Source organism: Labrus bergylta, chromosome 8 (genome assembly GCF_963930695.1).
Source record: "Labrus bergylta chromosome 8, fLabBer1.1, whole genome shotgun sequence".
In the NCBI taxonomy this organism is placed as follows: domain Eukaryota; kingdom Metazoa; phylum Chordata; class Actinopteri; order Labriformes; family Labridae; genus Labrus; species Labrus bergylta.
The window spans coordinates 10,859,931-10,882,580 of record NC_089202.1 but is presented as its reverse complement, the minus strand read 5'-3'; the positions used below and the strand labels follow the sequence as shown (position 1 = coordinate 10,882,580).

At 41.8% G+C, this 22,650-nt stretch overlaps 1 protein-coding gene across 4 annotated transcripts; it reads right to left on the bottom strand.

The window, feature by feature from the left end:
• Nucleotides 1-98: 98 nt before the first annotated feature.
• shc1 (SHC (Src homology 2 domain containing) transforming protein 1) lies at nt 99-22,229 on the bottom strand. 4 transcript variants are annotated; one of them, XM_020642005.3, is made up of 14 exons: nt 22,017-22,229; nt 17,134-17,178; nt 9,533-9,697; nt 9,229-9,299; nt 8,719-8,782; nt 7,581-7,700; nt 6,048-6,101; nt 5,621-5,672; nt 4,806-4,932; nt 4,565-4,712; nt 4,187-4,244; nt 3,880-3,996; nt 3,008-3,264; nt 99-2,915 (listed from the first exon to the last, which is right to left on the bottom strand). In XM_020642005.3, exons 2-14 carry the CDS (start codon nt 17,143-17,145, stop codon nt 2,787-2,789), a joined length of 1,374 nt encoding a protein of 457 aa, XP_020497661.1. In that variant the 5' UTR covers nt 17,146-17,178; nt 22,017-22,229; the 3' UTR covers nt 99-2,786. The 4 variants fall into 4 exon arrangements, with proteins under 4 accessions (XP_020497661.1, XP_020497662.1, XP_020497659.1 ...); XM_020642006.3 differs by lacking the exon at nt 17,134-17,178 and having other exon boundaries at nt 22,017-22,228; XM_020642003.3 differs by lacking the exons at nt 17,134-17,178; nt 22,017-22,229 and having other exon boundaries at nt 9,533-13,259.
• Between the last annotated feature and the right edge of the window lie 421 nt (nt 22,230-22,650).

Below are 22,650 nucleotides of genomic sequence, written 5' to 3'. Positions count from 1 at the left end.
AGAAAAATAAAAAGGTACTATCAAAGTAAATCAGCAAGGGAATAAATACCCTGTGTAAATTCACACTTAGTTTAACAAAAGCCAAACTGACAAAGACAGATGAATGATATATTTATTTATATATGCAATGTATATTTTCAGATACAGATGTAAACCAACATGTTTCCCTACAAAAAAAAAAGTATTAAAACAAAAACATATACAAAGTAAAAATCAATATCTGTGCACGCTATTCAAAAGTAACCTTTGGCTTTCAAAAACACAAATTAAAAAGTACAACAGCATCATCAACACAATATCACCACCACCGACAACAAACAAGAAAAAGGATTTTCATGCAACAAAGGCATCTGTGATAAGATATGATTACACAGGACCAGTTCACTAAAGATGGCGAGGAGCAGGTGGGTCTGTTTCAGGACACACACACAAGGACACACACACATACACACACATACAGGCATGTGCAGTAGTAGCAGAACTTAAAGCTCTAGTTTTCCTATCTTTGACCTACAAACACCTGAACAGGCATGGGTGTGTGTGTGTGTCTCAGTGACCCAGCTGTCACTCAAGCATGTGTGTGTGCATGTTACATTACATATGAGATTACCACTTTGGGGTCTCAGCACTAGATGACAGGTTTCAATAATACCTTCATGAGTTTAAAGAGTTTGGCCTTGATCTTTTTGACACGTTTGGTTTTCTTTAAGAGCTACCTCAGTGCTGTGCTGTCTGGCTCTGTGTTACTTATCATTAAATACACAATTACAAAAACAATAATCCAACACTAATCTGACCAGTCATGGGTCGATGGTATTTACAGATGGTCAAGAATTTCCCCCCCTCAATGGTGACATCAAGTATCTGTGACTTAAAAGCTGAATGCAAGGATGTGCATCAGAAGAGATTGCCATCACTGGATCTGTTAATGTGTGTTTGTTGGGAGTGTCGTTTTTGCAGAGTCTCTGTTTAACTGAGAGGCTTGAGTAGGATTCTCCTGTAGTAAACTACATTTGAATTAAGTACACAAGGTGACTGCATTGAAGTGACGTGACTGCATTGAAGAAACAAGGCACGATTAATAAAGACATTAAAAAAACAACACCATGAACTGAGGGGGGGGGGGGGGAGGAGGAGGAGGAGGACAGTGTGGCCTTCCTCCCCACAGATCCTAAAAGTTTGTGAAAACAACACACTGAGGAGCAACGTTTACCTTAACATTTCAGCACAAGCAATGCTCTGAAAACATGTACAGTTTGTCCTCATGCTCTAATAGCCTCAATCCACTCTGATCATTTTAAAAGGACATTATTTCCTAAAGTGATTAAAAAATAGAGCAACATTACCAAACACAAACATTATATAAACAGTTACTGCGACACACTTTGCATCATTTTTTGCAGGAGGAAATCCATTGCTTAGACAGTTTTTTTCTAGTTGACCACCATTTAAAGGGCACTCTGTTTACTTACCATCCTTTACTTTTAGTCAGACAACTCTGTAAAGATAGAACCCATAGATTGTCGATGCAAACACATACTAAGAAGTCGATGAATGTGTACTAGATGTTGGGTTTTTAGGCCACATCAACACTCAATTTACTCCAAAAATGTCCTTTTTGCTGACGTTAACCCCTCTAAAACAGTGCCCTTTCACATAAGCTCCCGACGGTGTCAGCACACAAAACAGATCACTTGATAGTCGTCATGGCTTTCTATGTTAGCGACCAAGTTCATGTTCTTTGGCATGACAGGTGGTGCAGCAGACCGTGTGTTGTAAAGGTATATCTGGGTTAACAAAGAGATACAGCTGCTGAGATTCTCCTGAAATCAGAGTGACCAATGAGAAACAAGTCCAAAGATAAGAGAAAACAAAAACAGAACATAAAAAAGGATCATTGGCATAGCAGTCCCCAGTTTTGCATACAGGCTTTCTTTCCTCATCACCAAGTGTCACTCCAGGAGTTCGTTCATAGGTCCTTAAAGAGGGGGAGTGGTTGGGGGTTAAAATGGAACCTCCTGATTTGATTGGAAGCAAACTTCTTTTAAATGCATATTCACCAGGCAGGATTATGACACAGTCAGGTTTGATGCTGAAGTGCTCCAGTGACACTTGAAGGGAGTGTTTATGTTTGAACCTGGATCAGTCTCTCCAATGAATATCTGCTGCGTTTCTGTTTTTTTTGTTTTGTTTTGTTTTTGCCTGATATGCTCCAGCAACAGTCTGAGAAGAAAAAAGTCATCCTCCTGAATGTAAGAACAAATGCTCAGTTTTTTTCACTTTCATTCCCATATTTTTTGTACAGGTTTCAATGTGTTATTAAAATGTTATTTTTTTTGTCTTCATCCCACAATATATTTCTTTTTACACTAAAAAAAAAATTGCATTTTTTTCTGCCCTGTTCTGAATTGAGCAAAGCTCCTCCCTGGTTCACAGTAGGCTGTTGAGAAAATGCAGCAGTGCTTCTCCGTTGTGGAGGGATGCGCCTGATAGTTGTTGGAGTGGAGGACTGCAGGTCACAGTTTTAGTTTCAGTTCAGTTTCAGAAAGAACAGAATATGTAGCAACAGCAGCATGAGAGAGATTTTGCAGATAATCTTTTTTTTCTTTTTCTTTTTTGGCTTCCTTTGAGATGGTTTGTGAATTTGTATCCTTGTCCATGTAAAGTGTAGTGTTGTTGTGTTTTTTTTTTTTTTTTTAGCTAATGAAAGAATGTTTGTCTTTTGTGTTTAATGGCTGCAGGAGTGTGTGTATATTTGGTGTAGTAGTTCATTGGTGTGTGTAATGTCAGGCTCTGCGCTCTACTGGCTGCTGCAAACACACTTCGCTACCGGCCGAAACGATGGGGAGTCTGTTGTCCATGTGGTAACTGATCAGGTGACTCACACTTTCAAAACGATGGTCTTTAGTGCGGACCTAGAAGGCAAAATTCAAAAAACAGATTAAAGTTGAAATAGAATCACACTAATACCACCATGTCTTTAATCCCCTAGACCCTCCCAACTTACCACTCCCTCTGGGTCGACTAGCAGCAGGTGTTTGGCCTGACCCCCCTGCTGTCCTGTGAGGACATACTGTCCCGGCGTGGTCCCAGACTCCCTCACCAGGAAGTCTCCATCGCGGGTCAGCAGTCTCTCTGCTTCCCTGCGACTTAAGCTGCCATGAAACCAGGTCTCACACTGCAGCTGCTGCACCAGAGGGGGCGCTGCTGTCACTGAACTTTGGCCACCATGCCCAGAGACCCCCAGAGCATCATCAAATGGCTCTGGAGAAATAAAAATAAAAAATCATTTGAATAAAATGTGTTTTTCTAATAAAAAAGAAATAAATATATATATATATATATATATATATATATATATATATATATATATATATATATATTTTTTTTACTATTGTCTGAATTTCTAAGTCGAATAAACAGTAGGCCCTTGTCCAAGTATTCTGGCAGCTGTGTGTTATTCTCGGATAGTGGACTGTGTCTTTAATGTGAAAGGCTTTAAGCAGACAACCAATCATGTTACATAAAATGCCCCTGTAATGGACAAAAGCACTCTAATTCTCTTATCTTCCTCTGAGGCTGCCTTCTGTGGGAAGCTCCACTCTTCAATTAGTCCGTCATATGGAATGTACAATACACACCACTCTGCTCGTCTCCTTAGTAACTAATTAAACCCCATTCTCGCCACATATTAAAACAAAAGCACATTTGAGCTACCGGTAATTTTGATTACAGTGACTTAGAAGAAATCACGTTATCTTATTTTTTTCTGTTTTTATTTCCCAACAAGCAGGTCAGATATCCACTTCGGTGCAGTAATATCTTTTCATTCCTTTTTTTTTAGCAAGCCCTTGTGTAACATTCCCAACAGGCACTTACTCATGTCAAAAGCATCTCTGTGAGCATTTCCATTAGCTGCAACTGGGGGGCGGGGTTTATCCACATTGACGTATGAAGGGTCATCAAACAGTTCCCGTCCTCCTTCTTTGGCACCCACTATTACAAAAAAGACATCAGTGACCTTGGCACATATTTCGATTTCCTCGTCCGCCATTAACATAATAGCAATTAATCAGCAAAGACAAGATAAAATGAAACATTGAGGACAAAAAAAAGCTAAAAAAAAAAAAGTGTGGTTTATAGAGAATGAAAGAGATACTGACAGACCGGCAGAGGAATAGCTTACCTGGTAGAGGAGGCAGAGGCTGCTTGTGAATGTCATTCTGACCTGGCTGTCCATAAGGCTGCAAACAAAAACATAAACACATAATGAGTCCTGCCACACAGGGACATACTGTTGTATACATAGTGACAGCAATCCCATTTGAAAGACAAACAAATGTAAATTATAGTTTGTCCTCTACAAACCAAGTCATCCAAGCAAGAGTTACTGTTACATTTAAATTTTCTCATCTTCGATTGAGACAGTTCTGGTTTGTATACTGTGTAGTTTTTAGATTCCTTTCAAGTGTATCATCTGTCAAATTCAGTAAAAGCCGTGTTAGGATGTGTTCTAGCATGTGTGAGTATCTCATCCTCCTGTGTTTGTGTTCACTGTTCTCACCAGCGTTGCACCTGGGCGGGACCTCATGTCGATCAGGCCACCAGGGGGAGGCTGTTTTCCAGGGAAATTATTGTAGTAAGGGACGTCAGGAGGTGGAGCGGCCTCATCATCTTCTTCCTCCCATGCAGAGCCGTCGAACGGAGCCATTCTGAGAGGAGAGAAAAATAAGAGACACTTGAATGATGAACACAAGGAGACGCTCATATTTGAGGCTCACGTATGGCACATTTATCACATGTACCTGTCATGTGGTGTGACCAGTTTGGGAGGGTTCTTTAGGTACTGTTTAAAGCGTAGTTCAAAAGCCTGGCCGATGGTGCTGATGACTTCTTGAGCTAATCCCTCTGAACACTCCAGTATGTGACATGCTGCAGAGAAAGAAGGCACAAATGTTTCATCAGGAGGCTGCAGCAACATAAATATCTTGAAGCTGAAGAAATAAATCAACTTGCAGGCAAAGTTTTTCATTTAAGCGACATTTCATTCATGCACAAGAGACTTCCCCCAAGGACCAAAAGACAAGGAAAAGACAAAGACAGAGTGCATGTCCTTCCCTGCAACCTCTCTAGTTTAAAATCCGATTACCAAGAAAACAGAGTACAAGTTCGCACACTTAAATTTTTAAGATGTACTGTAATTACATACATTTTAGATGATCTAGGGTCTTGTAAGCAAACAATACTATATATATTTTCTTCACTCGACATCATTACATGGAAAATCAAGCCACATATTGACATATTTTAAATATGAATAAATCAGATTCTGCTCTAAATTAAAAACAGTCCTGTTACTAGCTAAGCCAATTTAGAGATTGTACCGTTTCTTCCTTCACTCTGCACACTGAAACTCTAGTGGGCGGTGTGTCGAATTCAAAAGAGGCATTTCATTTATTATAGGATTAGTTTATATTTCAATTGAATGGCTTGAAAGTATATATCTGCTGAAGGTTCCATCTGAAAACCTGTTTAATCATTCGATAGGATTAAATCTGTTAAATGTCTATACTGGCGGATGCTGACTGAGTCAAGATGTCATGCAGCTGTTTCTGCTCACCTCTCTGGTTGACTGGGTCTTTGGCCACATATGCTACATACTCGGCTGTATCCTAGGGGGAGAAAGGGGATGAGCATTATGGGAGAAGGGGTAGGAAAAATTGGAGGCAGGAGAAAGTGAAGGGCAGGTTAAGGATAGAAAGGTTTTGAAAGGGGAAGAAGAAAGAGATAAGGCAGAAGCTTCAGTCATGACAGGTGTTATTAACATACATTCAACTCAAAGAGAAATGACAGGAAGTAGTGAGATCAAGCTTGTGAGAGAAGGACCGCAAACCAGCCACGGAGTGAGTGGTACTGATAGGAATAAACGATGACAGAAGACAGGAAGGAAGGATGTGCAGGCTAAAGAAAGATGGAACATGTCCAGAGTGAGATTTGAGCTGTGAGAGAGAGAGAGAGAGAGAGAGAGAGAGTGTTGGGTGACTCACTGGGTCTCCTCCAGAAGCGAAGGAGATGGACTGCATGTGATGGTTGGCGATAATCTGTGGAGTAAAAGAAAGAGAGGAAGAGAGAGGGAGAGACAGAAGAAGAGCACGTGGTTGACATGAAGTATGTGGGAAGTGAGATGAAAGCATGTGGATGGAGACACAAAAGTAGAATCATTACTGAGAGAAAAGTGCTTTTTTTCATCCATTGAGCGCCATCAGCTGTAGCAGAGATAAAAACTAAGTAGGGACAATGGACAGAACACAGTCTGCAACAACCGCCCATGTCGGGATCAATAACAACTTCAACACTTGCTAATGCTGTACTCACAATCTTTGGTCTATATCTTATGCCTTATTTGTGAATGGATATAGTAGAAGGGCATGTTTTGTTTTGTTGCTGTTGGTGTACCATCTCCCTTAAGAAATTAATACTGTTCAGCAGCTATTAACTCATTAGAGGTCTTGGAGTAAGATCACTTCCTGTCTTCTTGCGATGCAGAAATACAGAGGATGGTGGGAGGATGCATTTATGCAGCACTCAGAACAAGAGAGGCACACAAAGTGGGGAAGCTTTGAATGGATCTGGGAATCCCCTGAATTCCCCAAAAGGTCACAACACACAAAATAAACATTTGACTTGTTGAGATACCTCCTTGTAGCAGAAATTCCATATAAAAAATGGTATACATTATCATAATAATGAAAGCTTCTGTGAGGAACTTTAGGTTTATTCAACTTCTTCATGAATGGGACACCTCTTCTCTTTGTTGATCTTGTCCTGTAAATGTCAACTTTGTGTTTTCTTTCAGACATTAAATCAAAAGTTAGAATTCTAGGATTTTCTAACTTGTAACCCACAGCGAACATTTGGCATGGGGAATTTAAATAGATGCTGCGAGTTCAGAAAAAAGGCTGTTAATCACCTCTTCTGATACCTTTTGAATCCTGCAGCAGGAGTGACCAACATGAAAAATAACTACATTGAAGTAATTCATCTTGTTGCTGATGGTTGCGTTTGCATTTTGTAAGTCATCATTAGGTTTGATTCATGAGCAGCTAAAAACTCCTCACTGGAGTTTTAATTGGTAAGTGAAAGCAGTGGGAATAAATTGTATGATGCATCTTTAATCATGTGGGCAGATAATTGGGGGCAGTAGTTGTGCAATTATCAACAATAACAATGCCGTTAAAAATTAAAACTACATTTTGGCAGACAATTTTTTTTACTATATAAATGGGAATGCTAAAAAAAATTTAAATACCAGATAGTTGAATTTTACAACTTTTAATCAACATGTTATCCCTTAAGCAGGGAGATCCTCAGGTTACCTCTGCGTCAGTGACATGCACAGTCTAAGTGCACTCTGGATATAAAACATACCTTTGGCTACACCTGAGCTCTTACACTCAGATGCATCTTGGAGTCTACGTCAAACATTCTGCTGTCAGGGTGAATATACCAGACAGAAAGTAACGTTTTGAGCAAAAATACGGACACCAGCAGCTTCAAGAGTGAGCTGGTTTCAGTCTTACCTGTTTGCAGTCTGAGGCCAGCAGGTTGAGGCTGCTGGTGGAGATGGTTAGGCTGATTGTCATGCCAGCAAACTGCAGGTTGCTTTTCCCCAGGATGGATGTCATGCAGCGAGAGGAAGGCTGTAAAAGGAGAGGGATGTGGTCAGTGAGTAATAAACAAACAAGGTGCATACACAAAACAATGTAAGAATCTTTTTTTTTTTTTTTTTTTAACAAAGCCTGACGGTCCTCGGAGAGCTCCCTGGCTGTGATTGAGCCAGTGGGCGTATGTGTGGAAATGCCTGTGTGTGTGGGAGTGGAAGAACAGCTGCAATTGTGAAAGTGATCCTGTCTCCAAGGCCAACTGTGACCAATGGGGAGTAGACAGGACAGTGTGCATGCTGTAGGTTGGGCCAAGAGCATCATGCAGACTGCGCCAGCACCATTGTGCCAGCCTCGTTTATCCAAAACCTCCTGCTGCTCTCATGGCTTTCATCCATATCTGCTCTAGAATATTTGGCGCATGCTGTGAGAAAACAGCATCAGGATGGGACGAACACGCTCAGCTACATTAACCCCAGTCCAGTCAAATCAGAAGGACTAGACGACTTGAATCTATTCTTGTTTAAGTACTATAACTGTGTTGCTGACTGTGCTGCAATGCCAGACATTCCTTGGTCAAGAAAATCTGCTGTAGCAACAGGCTGCTGGATTTTGCCACCTGTTTTATGGACTGTTTGGGTGGATGTTTTTAGTTTTACAGCAGTACTGTGGACAGACACATATAGTCTTTAAACAGCAGACTGTCTGATAATCTGTAGTGCCTCTTTGGCCTTTCACTGGGTCAACACAAGCTACTACTCCAGCTTCCCCTGTGACAGGCTATAGGGAAAACAGAGACCAGAGAGTGATTGGTTAATTACCTGTAAGTAGTCCGCTAACCACAGAAGTGTACGTTTAGCCTAAATCAAAGTCTGTGTGTGTGCGTGTGCGTGTGCGTGTGTAAGGGAGAGTGTGTGACAGAATAGCCGACTGACCACATAGTGGACAATCAGGCTAAATCCAGCTCATTGCAGAAAACCCTTCCCATTGCTGCCCACTTAGGCCGTATAAATAAATAATGTCCTTTAAGGGTGTGTGCAAGCAGTGTAGTCTGTACCTTTCTCCTGCGCTGGGCTCCTTTGGCTCCAGGCACTGCCTCACACACCACCGAGATGGCCTCCCTGAAACATTAACAACATACAAGAGTTGCAATAGCATGTCGTTAACCCTCACACCGTCCCAAAGTCACAATTACATATATTAAATGAGATCTGGCATGGAGGGGGGGGGAGGTAATTTATCGTCCCTGGCAACTGTACTTTTCTTTGCCAAGGAGACAAACATCTCTACGGAAACCAGAAGGAAACCACCAGGATTCCAGAACATTCTAATTTAAGGTCTGGGAGAGCTGGAGGCGTGTATACACAAAGACACACATACATGCACATATAAGCTTAGTCAGAAACTAGCAAGCAAAAATATCAGAGTGGAAGCAGAACAGAAAGTATGAGTGGTTTATGCTGGTTTAAGTCTAACCACAGTTGTGTTTTCATTCTTGCGTGCAAATACGACACATGGAATCACAGTATGGGCAAGTCAGCTGCAGATGGCTAGTGTGTCGTCTCACCTGGTGACCTGAGTTCTGGTGTTGAAGTCCAGCGCTCGCATTGACTGAAGCACCTCCACGCAACCCATGTACTGGCCAGGAAACAGGAAGTCAACACATAAGCATCAGACATTTCCTACATAATGGTCCCATTGGTCAGATAGGACATAACAGAGGAAGAAAGCAAAAGTGCCCCTTCCTAATATCTGTCAGTTTCTAAAATAAAAAAAAAGCTTGTCAATGCAAAGAAACTGACAGGAAAGTGAAATATATGTGAAATTGTATATTTTGATTGGGAGTTAATGAGAATGTGCCCTTCACTTACCCGTACAGTGTAGGAAACACCAGTGGTGCTGACAACGCTGTCGGAGTGCAGCCAGCCGCGGGTGGGCTTGTTGACAAAGGAGCCATGGCGTGTCCACTCGTCTCCTCCCAGCTGCCCTCCTTCCACCCGTGCCCTCCTGGACGCCCCTCCCAGCCGGTTCATGTCCTGCAGGGGAGGTCGAGGAGGAGGAGAAGGAACGGTTAGATTGGAAAGTGGGTGATGGAGCGTTGGGGAGGAGCTAGAGCTCCTGTCGTCCCCAGAAGACTCAACGGGCGCCCGATGATGCGGTGGTCTGCTTGAGGCCTTGAGCCCTGGGAGAAGAGTGGCAGAGACGCCCAGACGAAGGGATCCCATCCTGGGGAAGAAGGAGCAGAGGGTGGTGGGGCTGTTCTCAGCGGGGCGGGGAGAAGAGGGGGGCAAGATAGGAGTGAGAGAGGAGGAGGAGAGAGAGGAAGGCAAACCAGGGGACGGAGTGAGGGGGGTGGCAGGACTGGAAGGAGGGAATGATGAAGGATTAGAGTTTGTTTCATCAGTCGAGCTCAGTGATTCACTCCGAAAGTGGGTGTACTTGGTTTTTGGGACAAGCTCCATAATGAATCTGCAGTGTCAAGTTTTTTTTTTTTTTATCTGCACAAGTCCACACAGGCTCTAGTGATTCAATCAAAGTTCTTTGTCTCAGTAGAGTTTTTCTCTAAAAGGACACAAAGCCATCTGTCTGTCTCTCTCAGCAGAAGAGCTGCATCCATCTGTCTTGTTGTCTGTCGTCCACTCATTACCAGGCGGCCGAATCCAAAGTGCTTCATGAACTTTGCCCACAGTAAAAGCAGGATGAGAGACGGTGCAGGGGAAAAATGGGGTGTCCCAGTTAATGGTTGAATGCAGATGAAAAAAGTGTGTTTTTAGTGCACCAATGCAGATCATGTTGTCATCAGTTCTTTTTTTTTTTAAATCTGCTTCAATGTTTATTGTGTTCCAAGGGACTGATGATGGTATCAGCTCTCCAAAAAAGGCTTCATCTTGGTCTTTTTTCCATAATGTACAACAATATCTCAGAGTATCTTGTCCAATCTTAACGTCCTCTCAGTGGGGGCTAGTTATCCAGCTGTCGCCAACACCATGGAGAATCAACACAAGTGATTGTCTCTCAACACCCCCTTGCATGTACGTCTTACTGCACTCGTGTGTGATGTTTAAATGCGTGAGGCGGTATAAACCTTCCCTACCCACAAGGCTTCTTAGTGTTTTTTTTGTGTGTGTGTTGGTGTGTGCACATGCGTGCAGCTCTATCCTTCTTGACACAAGCCCATAAAAATCCTATTAGCAGCCAATGAGGGGGTGCACACTAACGCGCCACCAACACACATACAATACACAGCTCCAGTTGGTCAATACTACAGTGAGTACCTACAAAACTCACTGAAGCCCACAACTGCTAAAGAAGAGAGAGGAAGCTTACTGATGTATGGCTAAAATCCAACGCAGAACGCTTTCTTTAACGCCAACTTTTTAAGAGCATTGTATTCTCAAATCTCCCATCGAATTTCTCTGTCATTCTCTCTCTCTCTTCCTCCAAACGGTTTCATGTCCTCTCTGAATGGCCCTCGCTCTCGCCTCGCCTCCTTCCTCTTCTTCTCTCCTCTTCCAGATTACTTCTGGCACAGGCTGGTTCCCTTTCTCTACAGTTCGTCCTCCCTTCTCCCTGTCTCCTTGCTTCTCCTGGAAGCCCTCTCTCTTCCTCCACACTATGTAGTCGGCCAACCTCTGTCTCTCCAATGCCTCCGCCCTCTCCCGCGCCACCACTTCCTCTCTCCTCTTCCAGATGATCTCTCTCTCCCCCTCGCCCCCTCCCTCGAGTGCTCGCCCGTTCTCCAGGCTGTCCTGTTTAACAGTCCCCAATATATAAATGGTAAGCCCCGTCTGTGTACCTCTCCAACTTTAAAGGTAAGGGATGGCTAGAGGCCAGGCATGGTCACCTATTTAGACACCAATAGAAATCGAAAAAAAAAATAAAAGTAAGTACTTAAGACTGGGCCAGCAGAGTTGGGCCCGTTCCTGACTGAAGTTCCTGATATGGCTAAAACAAGTGAGGTGGCCCTGGTTGAAGTGTGTTCACTACAATTTAAACCACCTCAGATTTTCTTTTTACTGGAGCACCATTGGAAAGTGGTAGGTTGAATCTGAGATGTTGTCTGTGTCTGATACAGCTATGTACGCTGCAGTAGCACGGTGGTGATGTAACTCTGGAGAATGTAGGTCATTGGCTGATGACGACTACCAGTAGGTTTGTTGTGATGGTAATGAGACCTGATTGGTCCTGTTTGAACTCCAAACCCAGGGTTCCCTGAACGGTGCTGAAGGCTCATCAGAGTTGAACGTGAACTCGCTCACCCAGCTGGATATGCTCAAATAAAAGCGCACTCTGCTGTTATGCTGGTAACTCTATGTCTCTTTCGCTAACCCTGTTTCTTTACTACTGCTTGGCTTAATAACAAACCCAGATTACAGTCAGTTACCTGAGAGAACAGTGTTGACACAGTCCCATATGATATGAACAAGCCAAGTGTTGGAACCATTTCCTTCCTTATCTAAGGCAGGGCTTATCAAGCAGCAGGTTTGCTCTCCGTTTTACAACAAGCTACCATACAGAGACTACATACAACTCATTTTCTGCATAGTCCAACCTAGAAGGCAAACAACAGTCGGCTGACATTAACAGTCTCTGGCAGAGTCCTATGAACAAAACCGTCTGCAGCAGTGTGACCTCAGTAAGAGGCAAAACTACACCTGCAGTGCTGCACTAAACTAGCTTCAAACTCAGTGTTGTGAGGCACTCGTCATATTTACAACCTGCTGACCTTTAGTCACTCATAGGAGAGCGAAGTTTGCACACGCCTTGCCTAGACCACTTACACAAGGTTGTAAATTTGGCACCAAAGTTTCAGTGATGCTAAATGAAAGGGTTGATTTTCTACACACTAACATTCAAAACCTAACAGTGTCTGAAGTACAGCAGGACCAGCTTGTAGTGGGCGCTGCATGCATGGCAAAGGAACAGTCGCCTACACCTGTCTAGCACCACAGAGGGATTGTCTAGCAATTTTAGCTAGTTGTCCATCTGGTCTTGGCCAAAAAGCACCATGGAGGAACCAGTCACACTCGCCCACGGCCAGAGTGGCTGGGCTGATCTCCAAAAAAGCTGTAAAGAACTATGGCTGAAAAAGTCACTAAAGACACCCAGTATTCTGACCATCGAAGAGCATGCAGAACAAACAGAACAGTCTGTTAATCCCCTACTAAGTTCTTAGATTTCAGAGTAAATGACCTCTTTAAAAGGCAAAGAAATCCAAACTACATGGACTTGTTAATAGTAAAGATAAAAAATCCAGGTTGTGTTCTCATACACAGGGGGGCTAAAAGGCTCTATGAGATGATGGAATGCTGCATGAGTCTGTGAAAGTGCACAGAACCCAGTGCAGGTTAGGTGACTGCAGAGGAGATGAACCCTCTACAGAAGGAGAAATCCTGAGTCACCTACACAGAGACAGCTAAAAGAAGAGACTGTCTCAAACAAAGAACACTTAATGATCAGTAATTAGGGGCCTGGATGCCAAGCAGCTGCACAGAGTGATATGTACAAGTGAAATTAGAACGATAATCTCATTTATCCAGTCATTCCTGGTAATGGCACATCAGCCTGTCTGATGAAGATGGTCGTTGATAAAAGGTGAGTTCAGGACAAACAGGGCTGAGCCAACACTACAAGACTCACACACAGAATGGGGAGGGGGAGACAGGTGACCTGAAACAACCCTGATTCTCGGGGACTGCCGAGCTGCGCTTAGACAGAGACTGTCTGGTAAAGAAAAAAAACCCTGTCTGTGAGAGAAACTCCAAAAAACTGCACACAAAAATGTAACAATAAAATCCACTGCCTCTTATCAACTAAATCTATACAATTATCTAATGTAACAGCACCAGTTTAAATAGATAAGACAAGAGAAAATAACTTTACATCTCGCTTTGTCTGCTGCCGCCCGTTTCTATGGCAACAGACATTAAAAGAGATGCCTGCACAGGATATACACAGAGAAGTCCCGACAACCGCAGGAATTTTTCAGACAAAGCGATAACTGCTCTGTCAAATCAATCAGCAGCAATTATTTGCTGCATCAAAGGACTAAGGACTCCACGTTGGAGCTTCTTGTGATCCAACAGGAGAAAAGACAACAGACTTCTACATCGATCAATAGGTTACAGGAAATGATCAAAGTTTGAGCGCCGTCTTGCCAGCCATAAAAACCCAATCAATGTTGACATCCCATGTCGGCTGCATGCACTCACTCCTAGGTCACTTAAAACTGTAAGTCTGGTATTTTTTAGAAGAACAAATCACTTTCAAAGTAAAAGTATAAACAACACTAAACATTTAGTCATAAAAGACAACACTGATGTTTAGAAAACTTGCATAAAAACAACCTGAATATTCTGTGCAGCAGCTAACAAAGATAATAATTGTATAACATCCTGCTGAGAATATCTTTTGCTCTTTAACAATAGAAAATCCAAAGTCACAAAGAGTCTATATTTACAAAAACAGAAAAAAGTAATTCAAACTGTTCAGTAGAAAGTGAACCTAATCAATTTCCCTAAGAGTCCTTTTTTTTTTTTTAAAGTGAATGTTGAATCATGAATAGTTCCTTTTTTGGTTTAAAAAGCATACAGTTGATAATCCATGGTGATTTAGCTAAAGCTGAGCTCCATATTCACATGAGCAGCACATTAATTTTTAAACAGTCAAAGACTGTCCGGTCATCCGTCCTCTCCTTCCTCTTTCTGGCTCTCCGTCCACTCCCTGAAAAAACGTGCTTCTCCTCTGATCCGCTCGATTAATTCACAAAGTCACTGCCGGCAGTTCCTCTCCATCTATTCTCTCCTCAGTTTGGCTGCCTCCTCTTCTTTTCTCTTCTCTCTCCTCTGCCTCTCTCTCTCTCTCTCAGCAGATGGTGAAATGGCAGTGCTGCCAGTGTCCACAATTGCACTCCTTCATTGTGCTCCTCTTCTCTCCCTCACGTCTGTCTCTTATTCCCACTTTCCTTCCACCTCTGTCTGTTGGAGGGACGATCACGCTGTCTGTCCTCCCCCCTCCTCCTCCCAGTCTGGGTGGTGATGCTGCCTCCCATTTTCTCTCTTACCGTCTCTCACTCTCTCACTCTCTCTCTCTCTCTCTCTCTTTCAAACACACACTCAAGGCTGCTGCCTCTGCCCTCCCCACCGCTTATCCTCCCCTCCTTCCTGTTTCCTCCGCTTTCCCCCACCTCTTCTCTGCAGCCTCAGTCATTTAGCAAGCGCACATGTGCATGCACAGTAAGATGCTGTGCTCCTGCACATTAACGCACACACTCAAGGGGGAAAATGGAGATATTGAAACGAGAAAGAAAGCAAGGGAGAAGGGGGGGGGGGTATGTCTTTGTGTGTGCATGTGTGAGGAGGGGGGTTGTTTATGTTGACTATTGCTCCTCCCTTATTCATGTTGGGTAACCTGAGAAACAGGGTAAAAGAGAGAAAGAGAGAGGGAGGATGGAGACAGACAGAGAGGAGTGCTGCACAGTGTGTGGCATGAGGTCACTCTGTGTAACCTTGATAAAAGTGGACACATTCAAAAAAAGAGACACGGAATGGCATTGAAAAAATAAATATTCCCCCTATTTCGACATGAGCAGAGCTCTCTAAGGGAAAGGACAGGTTAGCACAATGTCAAAAAATAACAACAGTCAATCTGTAGCGGCAAACAGTCAGCAGATATCTGATGAGAAGGCAGTGTCACGGAAAAGGGAAGAAAGCACCCATAGAGTGACACATGAACCCAGCCGAGCGGACAGCAAGGAGTCCTCAAATGACACCCCAACATTCAGTCCCTGCAGTACTGCATATGACCACTGCACTGTGTTCATGTAAGGTAGCAGTGCATTTAGGGACAAGAGGGAACCAAATCAGACAACTGCAGAGAGCCAGACGGTCATTCAAGGTAAAATCCACCACCATACATTTCATTTATAGAATGATTGAATGTGATTGGTTTCAGAGTGATTGATGAAGAAGACAACCCCCTCCACCAGAAGCCTGCACCATGAGTGTAACTAGTAAAACACATGACAAAAGTGGCTTAGGGGAGACAGAAATATAATACGGTTTTCTTCAAGGACTTTGTACATTTGTTCAAATGAATATTTTTGTTTTATTTATTGTCGTTGTTTTATTTATGTTTTATCCCAAATAAAAATAAAAATAATTGGAATGTATTAGTAGGCTATTAAACTAAAACTAATGTAATATGTGATGCTGCAATCCTGCAAATAAGTCGACCTTTATGAAAATGATTATTTTCAGTGTTTGAATCTTACAAACAAAATGAAAAATATAACCTCCATGTGGAAATATGAGGGCGGTTTAAAAAGTAATTCAGGTACTGAACTAACAACTAGTGCAGTTGATAGTAAATCAACACACATCCTAATAAATGGACATGTAAACACAGGGAAGCAAAACGATTCATGCATTTTTTTTCCCTTGTTGGCCTTAGTTTTCAGTTTTAGAGAAGTGTATTGGCAAGCAAGCAAAACTGAAATTAACTGCTGCAGGGGAATCTTCTCAAGCATACAAGAAGCCAAATGTTTCATAGAAATGGTGGATGCTCTAAAATGCTTTGTAGATGTTATATGTATCACTGTAGGAGCCTAAATACACTGCATGATGTTGATCCAATAAGCGTGCAATCACTTCAGTTCATATGTAAACAATATGGATAATTGATTCTAAAGGATTTGGAAGGCATACTTAGATTAACAGTATTATAGTTACAGTTTATATTGACAGTAATTTAATAAGTTAATTGTTGCTTAATGTAAAGCTTGATGCTTACATATATCATTCTCATGGATCATTTAGTGTATAAAATGTCACCTGTGACAGTGATGTTGCTTCCAAATAACTGCACCACCTCTAAGTTGCTTTCATCTTGAGAGAGTAAGAGTTTTGAATTCAGTTGACCTCTCTCACTCTCTCGTGTATAACTTTGGATGAAACTGGACCATTACTTATCAGTTTTTTTTTTGTCCAAGTAAACAGTTAAACTTTCACCAAGGGGTCCTGTATTTGTTTTTTCTTGGTGAAGAAAACAAACGAGGGAATTATCATATAAAGCGCTCTAAGGCTTCATTCAGTCAGTTATAAGATGGGCTTTGTTAGAAATTTGTTTAATTATAACTTTTTTTTGCTGCTACTCCTGAAAAAAAAAACTGTATATATTTGGGTCAGGCAAATCCCCCCTTCTAATTTCAATGAATAATAAATATATTTCCATTAAGATTAAATCGAAGAAACTGATAAAAGAAAAGTTTGGAAAATCTCAAGAAGAACTTATTGATTACACCCCTACCCAAACATGACCATCTTCACAATATTAGAATCCAGAAAACCTATTAAACGTATTTCATATTAGCTATGAAGTTTTGACCTTTCTATTTGACATGACTGTGCATCCCCCTCACCACTGTGTCACTGTGTGGTTTTATTTAGCTGCTTATATCATTTGAATGTCTTACCATATAGTCCATTCGCCAACACAGGCTGCCTGTGAGTCTGTATCCCTAAAAACACCAAAGTGCACATCAGCGCGCTGTACACACACAAACACATACTCAAGAGCCAATCACAGCATGCTCCATTATGGCCCTTGCAGCTACTTGACTCCCAGCATGCTTCGCTCCCCAGATCAGCTGTGGAGAGGGTCATGGGACCTTCTTGATGTAAAAAAAGCCAGATGATTAAGCACACAGGGACATAACACTGAAATGAGATGGAGACAGAGCGAGAAGGAGAGGGAGAAAGTGAAAGAAAGACAGCGGAAGAGTGATGGGCGGAGGAGAATAATCCAGCGTGCATGTTGAAACACACTCTGTGGAATGAGAGGAATTAACGGAAAGGACCACATGTGTAGGATGTTTGTGTCTCAGCTTGCCCAAGTGTGTGTCCTGTTTCTATGCATGAAGATGAAAAGACTGTTTGTGGAAGCTGCAGCTAGTCAGTATATATTAGCTGAACCAGTCAGAGACTGAGACGAGACAAGGATATAATGCTGCATGGCCCTGTCTGATTTGGGCTCTTACCACTGTCTGCGTGTTTCTCCCTGCAAGTGTGTGTGTGTGTGTGTGTGTGTGTGTGTGTGTGTGTGTGTTATCTGATGTGACCAGTCTCACTCACTCACTCACACTCTTATATACACTATAGGTCTCAGCATAGTTAGTAAACAGGCCTAGTCACTGACCTTTTCTGCCAGACGCAACTTAACATCAGTTCACATTGTAATGATGAGACAGACGATGATGAAGACGATAAGCGTGCGGGATGAGAACAGTGGGAGGGGGCGTTAACTTGCAAGGGGAAGCCTCTGTGATTGGAAAAGACGTGCAAACACATATATTTGGACGGGGAAATGGCAATCAAATTTCCAAAAATTAGGTCCTAGAGTGAACATTAGATTAGGCAGGCATTCTGCAGGAGGCCTTTCTGCTGGTTTCGTAGCTCCCCACGCACACAGCAAGCATGTGAGATGGCTATTTTAGGTTGCGCCAACCCCCCTCCCCTACACCGCCCCCTCTAACCACATCTCTATCTCCTTCCATCATTCCCTTCCTGCTGCCTCACTCCTCTTACAACTTGCTTTAATAATGTGTCATATATACAGTGTTGTTTCTTCACTTCAGTTACCAATAAAACTTTTTAACTTTTCTTAGCATCCATTTCAAAGTGTCTACGTCAAGTATAATGAAAGTATGAAATGCATGGGATTCTTTTTTAAACTGTTTTATTTACTTTTGAATCAGATATATCTTCATTTAAGTCATAACTCCTAACTATCCGATTTCAAGTTTATCTTTTTGTGCTGTAAAACATTTAATCAGTTGTATTTAAAGCTCCTGGGAAGAGCTGGTTATAAAACAGACTGAAATGAATATTGATGCCTTTATGAGCATCAAAAGAAAACAATACAATGATTAGCATTATGATAGATTATTTCTATATTGTAATATTTAACGACCGAAATGATTGTGGGCACACTGCAGAAACAGCAAAGGCTACGTCTGAGTGTTAAAGGTCTCCTACTATGTTTTTCTAAACACTAATATGTGTCTCTAGTCTGTCTACAAAGTCCAAATTATAACAAAAGTTAATCCTCTCTGTCATTCGCCTGCTCCACTTTTCAGAAAATGTGTGCTCAAACAGCTCGTTTGGAGATTTTCCCTTTGTGACATCACAAAGGGCAGTAACTCCTCCTCTAGCTGAGCAACACTCCCACAGCAAGGTGAGCTTTTAGGGAGCTCTGAGACTTGTTTAACTTGTTGAAAAGGAGAAAAATATGTGACTTTTAAAATAAATAATTAACTTTCTGTTTAAAAAATCACTACTGACACATGTAGAGGAAAATATTAGCAAACGATAAGAGGTGCCACTTGTCTGCTTGTGCAGTAAAATCTACACAAAATGAAAGTTCCCCAGAGGAGCTTAAGGAGGTCTATTTGTTTTTGAGCAAAATAGAGGGCTCTAGACACTATTGACAAAAATACACTTTTTACTTTCAGGTTAACTATTCACAAGACTTGTTCCTCCTTTTAAAAAAAAGGTATGTAAGCCACTTAGTTTACAACATATGTGTTGTATTGTTGGCAGAAAGAAAGGAATATTTCTAACAAGTCTGCAAGTAGATTGAATATTATTTTATTGTAAATGCTGCTAAATGAATTGAGATGGTGTTATAGTTTTAAAGTACATATTGCACTATACCTGACTTTTTTTTTTGGTTTACCACTTTCCAAGTTAGTTTCAATCACTTTATTTTATATAACTTTTAAATAAATTTGGACAAAACACTATAACAAAGTATTTTCTCATCCAAAAACTGTGATGTCAGCTTTTTTTCAAAGAAGTAATGTGTCATGAGTTTGATTGTAGTTTTTTGGTGATTCATTATCTCTGCAATCACTGTATGATTGGACCAGGAAATGAAACTTCAGCTGGATTCAGGCCTGATATAAGCCTAAAGTGACCTTGATTTGCAGAGTGACAACTTCAGTCTCACACCCGATGCATATGCCAATACCAGGCATGGGTGCAGGAGTCCTGATCTGCAAAAAGAAGGTGACTTCTAAATATGCAATCTCAGCTTCCCGCAAAAGACATTCACAGCTCAAAGTTCATGACGCAACAGATTCAAACTGATTAACTATTTTCTGAATACAAAATCCCTAACTACAGTCATAAAATTGTGACTTCAGTTATTTTCTGTAAACTACACTCAACCACAATCACTTCTTATTTTGATGACCACACCAGGAAGGAATTTGTTTAATCTGCGGTAGAAAGTGCAGTGAATGTTTGAACGTGTTGCTCTCGGCAGTGGTGCAGGAGGAAACACAGCTGAGGCTCGGTCCCATTGTGTAGAAGTAGAGACAGACAACCACATGCTATGACCTCGAAAACAAACTCCCACAGCTTGTTTCCAGAATACGTACACACACACACACACACACACATTCACACTCACACACACACAGGACTCAAAAACACACAAACCTAACACCACAGAAGCGGGCAGACAGTTTAAGTGCGCACATCAAACAAACACAGACATTCACATCCTCATTATGGACAGACACCCACACACATATTGTGTCTTTTTAAATAGCTGTGATAAAGCAGCTTAGAATCTTACAAGTGAGTTTAATCGATATGCAAGTATAAGTTTCACAAAGAAAAAATCAAGGCTAATATCAGTGCTAAAATTCACAGCTTGGAAAAAAAAAATCTCACGTCTGAAATGTTTATGTGAATGTCGGTGAGAAAGTGTCTGGCTAGTGGCTACGTGCACACACCTGTCAATGTGAGGCTGTAACAATCACAATTGTCACGCGGTGCCATCAATCAGGACTAGAGCCTTCACCAATGACTGATGCAGCTCAAGCAGAGTATGACAGATCCAATTTTAATCAAGTGGATTTTGGATTGTGTCAATGCAGTAATAGAGTGGCTGAGATGCTCCGCTTTAACTGACAGGTTGTCGGGCTGTCCTCCGTGTTTGTGTTGTCTTTTTCATTAGTTTGTGTGTGTGTTGGTGCACATGTGTCCTGTTTGTTCAGCACCCTGACATGAGTCTGAATCTACCACTTTTTGAGATCAGTTGATGATTGGACCTTCTCCTCCTCCTCCGTTTCATCAGCGGAGATAACTTCCACCATGTAATAATATCATGTCAGATGCTGCTGTTCTGAGTGGTGTGGCTGACCCTGATAAGAGTTTGAGCCCCTGCTCTCAGTCGCCTCAATCATCCCACATAGACCCTTCAGCCAGTTTCCATAATGGACTGTCTGGCAGTGAACTTCCAACTCTGTCACAGTGACCCTTTTTCAACACCTCTGCGCTGTGTTTTGATGATAGGTTGCCATGCATTTGCTTTCTCCACAGGTTCACTTTGGTGGAAAAGGGTTGTTGACTCGGGTGCATATCAGTGCAATCTACAATCTTGGAAGTTCATCTCAGGAAGAAATTGTGCTTGAATCGGATAGTAGACACTTCCTCTATAGACTGAAGACTAACTTTGAGGGTGAAATTTTTTTTTTCTTTTCTTTTTTTCTTTTATATGTCACTCATTTTCCCTTTTGTCTTAAACATGCGAACAAATAAATATGCCCATCATATTGAATGATATATGACATATTTGCATATGGCTAAGAAACAGTCCATGATGCAAAATATGATTTGACCATCGTACAAGACTAGGAAATGGAAAGAAACCACACTGCAGGAGGGATGACATCAACAAAGAGTTAGCATTTTTCCAAGAAAATTATTTCAAGTGGCACATTTCTGGGAAAAAAAAAAGCATGTTCATTTCCTGCTAGTTCATTTATTAATCAACCACCTAATAGCCCGACTTCAATTGAAGAGTGGGCTACTGCTTTGTCTTATTGATAACCAAATGGTATTTTGTGACTTTTTCTCTATTTATTTGCTGTGAGTGGCATAAACTTGGGGCCTCTGCGTTATTATCATTGCCTCCTATCATTGGACTGATCACAGTGTCTTATCAGTGACTTCAGGTCTAAAACATGGTTCAGACAAAGAGGCCTTCCGAAGAGTTACGCTCTAACAATAAACCTGAGGAACTCAAGTTAAACATCTAGTTTATGTGTTGCACAGCCTATTGTGATCATGAGCAATGATTTTACAGAAGCCTACCCCGACAGGCTGCACTACACTTTACTGTAACTGAAGCACAAAGAAGTAGAGCAACGCGTCCCTGAAGGCAACACAAAGACAAAACTAACAAACTCAAACTTTTCACATGTACAATAACTGTGGTAGGCTACATTGACGCGCAGAGCCCGAGCCATGCCCCAAAAAGTGTGGTCAACTTTAACGAGCAACTTACCAGCTCTCTTCCTCCTCCTTTCCCCCTCGAGAAGCCCCTCCTGCCCACCAAGCTGTTGCTGCACTAAACTTCAGCTTAATTTCATCAAACAGGGCGAAATGTCGACGAAAATGTCCGCCAGGCGTCTAACAGTTTTGATTAACTTCATAAGAGATGAGTCTAAACTTCTTCTTTCCTCTCCCTTTCCTTCCCTTCCTCCTCCCCCTGCCTCCCCCCTCTACGGTCACGACAGAAGCCACTTCCGCGAACAAATGGCAACGTCATCTGTCCGCGGATCCTGTGTGCGTGCGTGTGGGTGTGTGTGTGTTTGCGTGTGTGTGTGTGAGTCATCTTGTGTGTGCGCGCGCGTGTTTGACTGGTTTGCACCTGGTCCATTCACTATGTTCACTCACTGCACGTTGCGCAAAAGTAGAAAATCCCAGATTCCACGCCAAAATCATTACTAAATAAGGCTACCGTAAATAAATAGGAAATGTATCAGTCTTACAGTCTATGGTATCAGTCCATTAGTTCTTAGAAAAAAAAAGGTTTGTTTTTCCGCCACCATGTCATTAAATCTTCAAAATATTCCTTTGTCCATAATTTTTTTTTTTACAAAGAGGTGTTAATTCATTATGTGTTAAAAGGCTGGGCT

What these genes read in the sequence shown, in the direction of transcription:
- shc1 (XM_020642003.3), bottom strand. Translation starts at nt 10,123, where the DNA reads ATGGAGCTTGTCCCAAAAACCAAGTACACCCACTTTCGGAGTGAATCA. An exon ending in GAGCCCAGCGCAGGAGAAAG is followed by an intron (nt 7,701 to 8,718) that starts GTACAGACTACA and finishes CTCCTTTTACAG; the next exon opens with CCTTCCTCTCGCTGCATGAC. An exon ending in CCCGCCCAGGTGCAACGCTG is followed by an intron (nt 4,245 to 4,564) that starts GTGAGAACAGTG and finishes TTTTGTTTGCAG; the next exon opens with CCTTATGGACAGCCAGGTCA.